This window comes from Pinus tabuliformis, chromosome 6, assembly GCF_031772625.1.
Source record: "Pinus tabuliformis cultivar Carrire ecotype Pingquan chromosome 6, CPIR1, whole genome shotgun sequence".
Taxonomy (NCBI): domain Eukaryota; kingdom Viridiplantae; phylum Streptophyta; class Pinopsida; order Pinales; family Pinaceae; genus Pinus; species Pinus tabuliformis.
Genome location: NC_142292.1, coordinates 375933840 through 375946019, shown reverse-complemented (window position 1 = coordinate 375946019; position 12180 = coordinate 375933840). Strand labels below are relative to the sequence as shown.

At 36.0% G+C, this 12180-nt stretch overlaps 1 protein-coding gene across 1 annotated transcript; it reads right to left on the bottom strand.

Annotated features, from left to right (window-relative positions):
• Positions 1 to 5877: 5877 nt before the first annotated feature.
• On the bottom strand, positions 5878 to 8993 carry LOC149258869 (uncharacterized). The gene is made up of 10 exons (XM_089438776.1): positions 8598 to 8993; positions 8066 to 8258; positions 7776 to 7909; positions 7577 to 7689; positions 7384 to 7471; positions 6674 to 6805; positions 6408 to 6563; positions 6238 to 6317; positions 6095 to 6144; positions 5878 to 6008 (listed from the first exon to the last, which is right to left on the bottom strand). Exons 1-10 carry the CDS (start codon positions 8991 to 8993, stop codon positions 5878 to 5880), a joined length of 1473 nt encoding a protein of 490 aa, XP_089294902.1.
• Between the last annotated feature and the right edge of the window lie 3187 nt (positions 8994 to 12180).

Here is a 12180-nt window from a genome sequence, read left to right as displayed (position 1 = left end):
TCTGTGCAAGCGAAGGAATGGAGGAATGCTGTGCTTCAAAGCATTGTTTCCCGTAGCATTGTTATTGGTGTAAGGACCATGTCGAAGTGGTCTGAGTTTCTGATGGGTTCTGGTAAGGCGCTCCCTCTGCAAATGTAACCAAACTTTCTCGCCCACCTGAAACTTGTGTGGTACCCCTCTAGGTAAGTAGAAGTTGTTCTTGTGTTTTGTCACAACTGTATCCCTCTATTGCTGCTGCTGTGTGGAGGAATCCTTCACAGGGGTCATGGATGTAGCAACGATCTTCCCCTTACTTTGGGAGCGAACCCGACAGAAAATAAATTTCCTAGTTTGTGAGATGAGCTTGTTGGCTTCCTTAGCAGTGATCAAAGAGGTGGCGGTAGGTGGGGCTACCTCCGGTATCCTGTATAATGAATTATCCAAAGAAATGATGACAGCGCGAGGCATTGACTCATACACAGCATGTCGCCTCCACAAGTATGGCTGGCCTAATAGTACATCACAAACATCCAGAGGTGTAACATCACACAATACCTCGTCTGTGAAGGGCTTGATGCTGTAGGAAAGGTGGCACTGTCAGCGAACTTTGAGATCTCGTCCTTCGTGAAGCCAACCGATACTGTATGGCTGTGGGTGTGGTGTAGTTGGTAGGCCCAACCGCTTCACGACCTCTGCTAAAATGAGTTTCTTTTGGCTACCACAGTCGACAATGAATTGCAGTGGCGAACCCTTCACCCACATCTGTGAGTGGAAAAGACGTTCCCCCTCCTCTGGATCTTTGGGCTCATTTTTCTGGATCTTGTCAGTAGCAACAGTGGTGTTGGGATCTGCATCAATGATCTGCTTCCCTTTGTCATTCCCCTTGTCGGCTTCTGACTCAGAGTCGGAACATGCATCTGATTCGGAAGCCTTCAACTCGGCCACCAACGACTGCTTGGTCTGACACTCACTTGTGTTATGAGTGGGACTCTTGTGGAACTCACACCACTTTCCTGTGTCCTTCTTCGGCTTCGTGGTGTTGTTCTTTTCTTGCGGCTTCGACGGGTTGTCTTGGGTCACCCCGCCTTGGCTTTGTCCTTTGGGCTTTGGATTTGCAGATCCAAAGTCTCGCTTCTTCTGTTTGAACTTTTGCTCGATTTTGACAGTGTATCGGTATGTTGTGCCGAGTGAGGAGATGTTCAAGAACTCCATCTCTTCCTGGATGTATCTGTGTAGGCAGTCGCAGTATTTGAGTACTAGATGCAGCTCAGAATCTTTGATACCCAATTGTGTGCGAAGGGTATGAAAAATGTTTGTGAACTCCCGCACATCTTGGTCTCGTCCCTGCTGCAGTGTGGTCCATTTGATGTATTTGTCCTCATAGCTTTTGACAGGGTAGTACTGCTCCTTGATAGCATCCCGGAAGTCATTCCAAGTGGGTGCGGCTGAAAACAGTGAGCCTATACTTTCATCCTTCTATTCGCAGTAGGTTTCCCACCAGTCCTTGATGTGGGGGGCTGCTTTGAGAAGAGCGAAAACAATCTTTTCTCGACTTGAAAATTCATGAACAGAAAAATAACCATCGAGTAGATTTAACCATTTATCTACAGCATCTGCGTCTATTTGATCCTCGAAGATGGGGATTTCAAAATTAACTTGTACCTTAAACAGTGTTGCATTTCCAGAGTAGCTATTGGAAGCCGATGCGTCGCCTCTAGGTAGCCACTAAAGGATTTGGGCAAAGCTATCCATCATCGTGTTCCTTTGTCGATCGAGGGCTTCTTCGAACAAGTTTTTGATAGGATCTCCTGCCCCCTCATTTTTCTTCTCATCCGCCATGGGAGGTCGTCAATATTTGCGAGGCTGGTCTTGCAAAGGTTCGACCAGTTCCAGACCTAACTCCTTATATCCCGACCTCGTTGGGGACATGCAAATAAAAACAGAGAAAAAGCAGACCACTTTGATACCACTGATCCGGATTTAAACAGGAACGCAATAAAATATAGAGATAATCATAAAGAAAAATATGCAGTGGAAATAATACTTCATTTCATTACTGTAAAATACTGAAATATGCTTACAAATAGAAATGGAAATAACCCAGCTAGGGCGATGGTAGCTTATCTCTGAGAAGAGATGTGTCGGCTACATGCCTCTGAACTGTTCTCCAAAAACTGTGTTACAATGAGGCTTGAGGGCCTACTTATTGTTGATAAACAATGCAAAACCCTTCACATTCCAAAACCTAACCCTAGAAGATGAAACGCCAAATTGTGGGCCCCGTTTTTGGGTAAGTTGGTACATCAACTTCCCGGGGTCGCGAATTGGTCGTACTATCTCCGTTTGACGCGCATGATAGCCCGTTGGAAAGATCTCTCCGAGGACTATGACGAAAAAGGCAATTTGTAGATAGAAAAATCACTGGCGGTGGATTTCCCAAAAAATGTCGTTTAGGGCCTCAAAGCGGCTCCGGAAGTTTAGGACCCGAAAAACTGCTAAAAATAGTAAACTGTGCTATAATTAAGGAAACAGAAAAACTAAAAGAGACAGTTGTGGGGGTCCAAATGGGATAGGTGGGTGGCCACCAACATCCACCTGGATCAGGTGCGCCACTCTGCCGACCATTTATCCAACACCGCATCGTTGGCATCATGCGTGGCTAGGTACAGCAACTCGTACCACTTCTGCGTAGGGTCCTTCTGTACCCTTATTGATATTCAATGGAAATCAACTTTAAACTTGACATAGCTCTGCAGGTTAGTGTATACCATGGGTGACAATCACGGCTTGCGATTAATGGCCATCCTTATATTCATTTCCATCAAGATCTAGAAGAACCTCTTGTCCCAAACACGCTTTGCGTCCTTGATCACCCACAGTGAAGCGTACTTCACTACTTCAGGAAGGTTTGGTGTGACTGAGGGGAATTGGCTCTCCTCTATTAGTTCCCACACTACCAACACGATTAATAGCAAGAGCCACGAATAGTGGAAGGTCTTGATTTTCTCTTGCACTTCATGGCAAGTTGACAAGAACTCTCCACGAAGGTAGTCTGACCAGTTAAACTGGACTAAGGGTGACTAAAAAAGTCCCGCCCGAGTCTAAACTCTAGTTCCAATTTTAGATTCCTATTCAATTTTTGATGGTATCCTAAAGTCTCCATCCTGAGCTGAAGTATGAATATGTGACTTCCCATCTATTACATATATCTAGAAATATTATCAGTTCCCTCTAAAAATAATAATATCCATTTTGTCATTTTTACTCTCTTTTTTTATGATAAGATATAGGGGAGAGGGTGGTGATCCTTCTTGTCAACTCTCATATGATTTATCATTCATTTATGCGTTTTCTTGTATTCATTTCCTATAGATTGCGCTGATGCCAAGTGTTTGAAAAAATGTTAGTCCCAGTTGGGGATGGTCATGCTTAGTCCTCGAGTGACTTTATGATTGTAAAAATTGGAATTATGTAAATCATGGATTCTGAAAATGTCATTGAATTCTTGGTAGAATCGTGGGCTTTTGGCCTAAAAAATGGCTCATGTCCCAGGGATGCTAGCACAACAGTAAGCCAGTGCGGTGCTAGCATCCCGTGGACACTGACATATTGGGAGCATCGAGAGCCCTTTGGATGCTGGAATGCCCATACCATAGGAGAGTTCGGGGGTTAATTGGTTAAAAAACAAAGTGGAACTAAGGGTTTGGTTACCTCAGAGGTTGGGATGGTTCATGAGGGTCTTCTTATTGATGTGGAAGGTCTGTATGTTGTTTTTCCATCGGTTCCACTTCCTTAAGGTGACTTAGGAAGTTGAATCATATCATAGTAACTTCTCGTCACATGTTTACCCCAGTTGGCCGATTACTTGGGTAGATGCGGCGGGAGGGTTTTACATAGGGCTTAAAGGTTGGAGGAAGAGAGTGCTTGAGAATAGCTTGCTGAAGTGAGGGCAACAATGTTAGGAGGAAGCTCAGATTTTGACAACTTATTTGTATCCATTTTATTTTTTGGTTGTTTTCAGTTCCGTCCTTTCTCTACATTCTTTTCTTTATGAATTACATTCAAGCATTCTATTGTAAAATTTCTATATTCATTCCACACTTTTCACTTGAAAGGTATTTGGTCTTAATTTACCTATTGAATGAAGCTCAAGTTATTAAGACAGATTTGGATGACTTATGAGAGACGATGTTCAAATTCTACTTCTCCTTAAATTATAACACAGGTGAACATTCTATCTTTGGGTTCTACTAGATCTATATATTTCTAGGGGTGTTTCCTATATTTCATATGTGTCCTCATTCCAACAATGGAGATGAAATTTCATTTTCTAAGTTAAAGTATAGACTCCATTAGTTTAAGTAATGTCCTTAAGCTCCCAAGAAGTAATGACCACTTTGGAAGATCAAATCCATATCTATATTTTCTTCAAACAAAAATGAAAAGAAACTCGTTATGGAAAAATAAAAATTTAAGGCTTCCCTTTAGCAATGAAATCCTTTTTTTTTTGTTAATCCACATATTAAGAGGAGGGAAAATGCTAGAGAAGTTGTGGATAAGACCTATGTCTACGAGTTTGAGATCCATAAAGCAATATTGAGCATAATGCACATACACATTTGGACTTCAAGTTATATATATATATATATATATATATATATATATATATATATATATATATATAGAATTTAATCAAATAAAAAACATATTCGTCATTAATAACATGAACTCAAGTAACAAATATATTTTATTATACATTGTATATTTTGTGTAAATTATTTTAATAGAGTTGTATGGTAATTAATACACTTCCATCATAATACATTTCATATTGTTAAGATTAAAGAAAAATGCAAATGACTTAAATCATAATTTTATTATTATTATGATGCTAGATCCATCTTAACTCTGAATCTATCAAACCCCTGAGAGTGAGAAAATCTGTCAAAGTGCAAATCTCTTTTTTTAGTGCAAAACTTGAAGAAAGGTTCGCACCTTTTAATCTAGATTTAATATAGATCTAACATGGTTATATATATATGTTATGCATTTAAATAATTTATATTACATAAAAATAAAACTATTACATAAAAAAATCTATTTCCAAAACTATAACTATAAAAATATAAAATCTAAAAATAATAAATAAATAATTAACTGTATGACCTCAATTCTGTTTAAACTAATTGGAATTTTTTATATTAATTTAATTCTTTAATTAATTTTTTATTTTATGTAATTTCATCCCATGAAAATATTTAAGTCACTGATTTTTTTTTATATTCTGTTTAAGTACATTGGGTTAGAATGTTATTATAAGTATTCTTAATTTCTCAATAAATTGTTATAATAATAGAAAAAATATCATCATCTATTACTAATACCACCTATAAATATCATCATCTATTCCTAATGCCACAATGTTACTAATACCACGTGTCATTGGTAACCAAAAAAAACCATAAATAACGTTCATACGAAACATGTTCATCTAAAAAAAATTAATCCATCAATTTCATTAAACCAACATTTTGAAATAAATCTTGATTTTCGATTGCTAACTCTTATTAAAAACATCCTAAAATATTGGGGATGACTTATTTTAGTCAAAAGTTTAATTAAAACATTTAAATCCAATGACCTAACACTCAAGTTACACAAAAACCTTTTCTGAATTTAGGAAAGATCCACCGAAAAAAGGCTTCAATAACCTCAAAAGAAATATGAACTATAATACCAACTATGGAGACGCCTTTGAAAAGAGTCACAGTCACAGTCTCTCTTAGCAAAGAATGTACATACTGGTTAATGTTTCTCCATTTTGCTTACCGTAAATGAATTAACTTTACTGCACCATACTTAATCCTGCAACGCTTTCTATTAGTTTCAGTGGTGGCATCATTTATGAAGAAACTGATAGTTGTATTGTTCAATCCAGCCTTTGATGTACTCGATTTCCTTTGATTTCTGTTCTTTAAGCCATTCTGGATCACTTGGCAAAGAAGGAAATAGGTCTAGACAATGGGTTCCTGCCATTCATAATGTATCACCAGAATTTCAGTCTAGATTTGCTATATGAATATTCAGTCTTTTCCGAAATAATATTTGTGCTTACCCTCTTTGGTAGGCAGCGCGACGATACTTTCAGATATATTCTCCACCACACTGCAATTCATCCCGTAAAAAGAATGCAAACGATTATAACAAAAGCGCTAAAAGCTCCATGTAAAAACTAATGACTAATGTCTTGTGAATTACCCGCCACTGCTCCATGGATCCCTCAAACCATTCGAGAAAATGATGTTGCTCCCGAAGTGTTTCAGCACCTTTCTTATGTCCTGCGTGCACACAAATTATAATAAATCACATTATAAAAGCTTAGGCCAGATGTATGCACATACATATTGATACGTTAATCTACAACGTACACGGCCGCCATATTCAGTTGACACCCAATCGGATCTGGGAAGTACTCCATATCTCCTTTTGCAATCTTCGGCATAGGACTTTAGATCAAATATCTTAAGGGGAAACATTGTTTTATTCGGATTCTGGGCAATCGGAAACACCATTTCCGTGCACGTCTGCAAAACAGACAGATTATCTTCTCTTAGAGCATGCCTGTAAATTTCAATCAGATTCTCTCCTCACAGCTTCATATTAAATTTATTAATCATGAAAAACATTCGCAAACCTGCCACAACCATGGGTAGAATTGATCGGGAAAAAAAACTGGCAGGCAGAATGAGTAAACTATTCCGGCTCCGGCTGACACTCGAACCAGAATGTCGGTACCTTCGGGAGCGCTATCGATGACGTCGCATATCTACACTACCAACGATGTTAATATTCATTTCCGAACAAATCTTCATTTTCCACTGTTGAGAAAAAAGCAAGCTTAGAACCGAGTGTGGAAAGAGATAGTGTGCAAACTTTTTAGATTATTGATATTAGAAAAAAACCTTTTATGAACATAAATATATTTAATTTTAAAATCTAATATTGAATTGATGCTTTTGTGATATCAATCAAATTTTTTGAGACAAGTTTTTGGCAATAATCATATCAAAATTTATTTGCAGAGGTGTTTCGAATCAACAAGTGTGGTTCATCGTGAGGACAAGATGAAGAACCAGATCCAGGCATAATAGAAAGGTCATTCAAACAATCTTTTTCACTATTTAAGCTATGCCTAGATCTGGTTCTTCATCTTGTCCTGACGATTAACCATACTTGTTAGTTCCAAACACATCAGCAAATAAATTTTGGTGCCAAAAACCTGTCTCAAAAATATACATTCACCTTACATTTCAAGAATGCCCATTTATCAAAATCCTAAATTGAGTTATATTTATATCGAAGATAAACTCGATATGTGGTGGTAATAAATTATTCACTACTTACGCCTATGACCTCAGCATAGTCGTATTGTGCTGCTTGTTCGTACATATCAATCAACACATCATGCAAGGCCTTTACATCAGTTACATTGCTGAGAAGCACCACAGAAAGAGAACGATCTGATCAATGTGGAGTAGAGCAGATGGATAAAATATTTAAAATCTAATTTTCCAATTCTTTTCGAGTTTCGGTTTACGTGCAAGTGTTAAATATGTTGGACAAATTTTGGAGGCCTCCGAGCTGAGAAGCAAGTCTGTCCATTTCGCCCCACGAATTCTTAATTGTAGTATAACAGCTCTCGTTGGCATCCTGTGTTTATTAAACATAGAATCACAGCCATAAGGTCTCAGATAATTGATGATTTGAGAGACAATATTGATGAATGAAAAACATACTCTGAAATCCTTTGTAACAACGGCGAGGAAGCTATAGTCAGGAATGAGGTTGTGGAACAACAGAATTGGGGCGGAAGACGCCAGTGCACCTAGTATAATGTGTGGGTACTTCAAACGAAGCCATGCAGCTAACACTGCAATTGCACGGTCATATATTAAAACTAACAATAAAGAGGTTAATTATTGAATTGGGGTGTCTGTGATCTATATCAATTATGTTCCCGAAACTCTTCTTATAAGAGGTGAATTAATAATCGGTTTCAACTATGACATGAAATGAAATGATTTACTTCCTGCATATGATCCGCCAAACACGATCACTGGGCTATTTTCCGCTGATAAATTCTTCTTTAAATCTGTAATCAGGGTCGCGTAATCGGCCAACGCTTGTTCTGAAGTGAGATAGCCATACGTGCTTTTATTGACCACGGGATTTAATGGGTCACCTATTAAATCCGGCTGGGACTCCCCATAATACCGATGCTACATAAAAATACGAAACAAAACGATAGTTTAAGATCGGAGGAAGCATTAAAAGAAAAATTAAAGTATAAACAAAAACGATAAATTTGTTACTGTTAACAGGTGGAGGTTAATTTTGTAGGTCTGTTCGGTTCAAGTTTTTAAAGATGAAAGTCATTAACTTAAGTTTGTTCAAATCTTTTCAAATGAAACTTGCTAGTCTTTTGTAATAAAAGATCCTGAAGAAAATTAATTAATCTATACCAATTCAAAATTTTAAATAATCTTATTGATCTACTCAATGCTTTTACCAGAGATTAAAAAATTAAGGATTAAAATTTGGAAAGCTAAACTTTATACCTCGACAAAGAGGAGGAGTGCTTTGAAGTGGGGTGCATTCTCGATCACGATGCCGCAGCCACCAGCTAGGACTATATCATCGAGACTAGCCTCTTCTCCCATGCAAACAAAAATGGGAGAGTTATTGAGAGGACCACCCCAGAAAGTTTTGTTGAGAAAATATCTCTGTTGAAAGGTGCGAGACTCTGAAACGAACGAAAAATGGTCGAGAACTTGAGTGTAATTATGTGTCTCATATCCATTCGACTGGGCAACCACATTCTGCTGTTTCCGTACATCATGGCTACGTAATCTCACAGACAGAGGATGGGCCCTAAAACAATCAATAACGCTACACCCCATTACAATTACCAGTACAAACAGAGCAATTCGAAAATTATAAATCCCGAAAGCCATTTTTTTCGATGTACAATATATTCCACCACAGCTCTGAATATATTCCCAATGGGCAAAGCTGCTTCCGGAATATGAAACGTTCATGAACTTCTTGCATATATATAATATTTTCAGATGGGAGGCCAGTGCTTATTTTATTAAATAGTAAGGAGTCGTTAAAAACACGCATATATAAAAGAAAAATATTTAGTTAATATCTAGATTTATGGTTGAATTCAATTTTATATTAATTAAATTATATTATAAATATATTATATCTAGTAAAATTATATTAATTTATTAATTTGATTGATATAGAGACTAAATTTTAAATTTTATTGATTTATATCAATCATATTTATTAATGTCTTTATGCTAATATTACTATTACTTTCTATACAATCTGAGTGGGTCTAATGGTTGAGAACATGTGTTTCCTCTTAAAAGATTACAGATTCAAAATAAGATGGGGTAGAGTTTGTATGCCTTTGTAAATATAGCAGTGAAATAACTAGGCAAAATTGGGTCCCTTATCCCACAAACAAAAAGCTCTCATACACCAATTTGATGTATGACTTCGCTGTGACTTTAAAATTAGATAATAATAATATGATTATACATATAACCCATTAATAACTGCCCAATATATTAAAAAATACACTGCCCAATATATTAAAAAATACTAAAAAATACACCATGATATATTAAAAGGCACATTATTCTTTCTCCTCATCCATACCCTACAACCTTATTCCTCTAATGAAAACATGCCTAAGGATACTTCCATCATTGAGTTGATAGAAAATATAGAACGACATAGATGGAAAACTAGTAAGAATAAGAGGTTATGAATGCATCAAAGTCACGGAAAATGAAAATAAGCCATACAGAAATGAAGAAGCTATAATACTTTTCATTTTTTAATTATAAACTTTAATTATTAAAAAAATGTGATTCTTTAAATAATTATTTACATTTACAAGAAAAAACATTTGTAAAGCCAAAACCAGAATCAAAGGTTTCAAACTGAAACAATTTACAAATCTTTAATTTCATCCCCGTGTGCAAATAATAAATCAAAACTATACATAATTTTTAATATTTTAAAGAACGAAAATTCTTGAAAGCCTACTACTCTGAAATAAATTCCGTAAATATTTAAAAGAATTATATTACAAAATGTAAAAATTTATTTAAAAAAAATATCACGACCTAAGTCTTCGAAATTAAATTTAAAATGATATCACGACGTAACAATGAGAGCGATGATGTAAAGCTATGATGAAAATATAGTTTTTTGAAAATGTAAGTTTCCGATTTCCAAACCTACTTGCATTTCTCATCCTGCTTCTTATTTATGTTTATTTTTAATTTATTTTAAAATGATTTTAATTTATTGTAAAATTGTTGCATTTCTCATCTTCTTATTTATGTTTATTTTTAATTTATCGTAAAATTGTTGCATTTCTCATACCGTTTCTTATTTAGGTTTATTTTTTATTTATTGTCACATTGTTGTTACTATTGTTTTTAATTTGTCAAAGATTTGTCTCGTTTTTAAACAAATTTGATGCCGAGGGCGGTGCCTATAATAAGTTGAACATATTCATCTACTATTATCGTATGCTTGTTTTATGGAAACGCCGTGTTATCGATTTCAATGATATGATAAGGTGGACCAAATGGCATTACTTTCGCTGGATGAATACCTTTCCACCATGATTTTAATTTACGATTGAAAGCTATGATTTTAACACGGTTGAGATATATTAATTTTTTTCTTTCTTAAATTGAAATAAAAATAATTACTTGTTATTATAATAATTTAAATAAATAAATAAATTATTTATTTATTTATTTAGAATTCACCCAAAAAAACAAAATTTATGGAATACTTTTATAATTTTCGATTTAATTTCCATAGATATTTAAGACTATACACATGTTTATTTTAATAGGCTTTTTAGAATTATTATTAATTGCATGGTAGAGTCTTCATAAAATATGTCTAAATATTTATAGTAATTATTTTTAAGTTAGTTATTTTATTTTAGTTAATTTATCTTATATTAATTAGTTAATGAAAATGTTATATCAACATATGTTATATTGGGCATTTGGTATTGATAAGCCATATATTAGTCCATGGAATTATAACAAATGCTATTTACAAGTTAAAATTTTTTATGGTAAAATGCGATTGAATCTCTATATTTAAGAATATTGTTAAATGTCTTTAAAACAAATATTTGTTTAACTAATCAAAATCATAATATCTATATCTATATATATAATTTAAAATAAAGTGATAATTTACTTATCCCTGATGGGGGTGTCAGAACATGATAGCCACCAGTCACGTGACAGATGTCAGATGTTCATTGTTTAAGGCGCGGGAGGGTAGGGAAACAACCCTCCACCACACCATAGTTAATTTTCCCAAGTTCATGTATGTGAACTATTCATTTCCTTTGGTTTACGTCGACGCGATGATGCCGCTCCTCCTCTCGCTATATCCTACCAAAGGCAATTCCCTCTAGTTGTCAAACATTCTTTTGAGTTTTATGCCTCTCTCCCTGCTAGCATCCTCTTCAGCTTTTGCTCCAAGGTGGGGGTCTATTCGGTTCACTACAGGTGCGCCCCAAGAGTCGCCCTCTCACTCACTTCAGCTATCTGAGAAACTTTCCTTCTTTGGCCTTCTCTAGTGAAAGCTTCTTTGTTGGTTCTCATCAACTCCTATCATCATTTCCCTATGCTCCTAGGGTTTTCTACCTTGTGCACTTGGGGCATGTTTCTCAAGCGATGGGTGTCGAATCTCTGATTCTTCCCTTCGTAATTTTGGGTCTCAGGGTGGTGCAGCTATTCTTGGGGTGGTGATTGTAGCGGTAGGGTGTCTACTGCCTTCTAGCTCTTCGTTTATAGGGATTCTAGTCATAATTCATTCCTCGTGATTCTGCTTTGTCTCACGTGTTACCTTTGTATTTCCTTTCAATTTAATCTTGGGTGCTTGTTTCTTTATACGCAACTCTCTCTCCTCAGGTTTCTATCCTCTCTAGTCCAGTTTGGCTATTCTTGGGTGGTGAATTTAGGGTGGTGGGGATCTTGGCAATGGTTCTCCTTTATTTTGTATATGGCTAGTCTTGGTTCATTTTGGGCAAGCGGTATTTATGGGCGAGTCCCTCTTCTCCGTTTCTGTAGGTCCCATTCA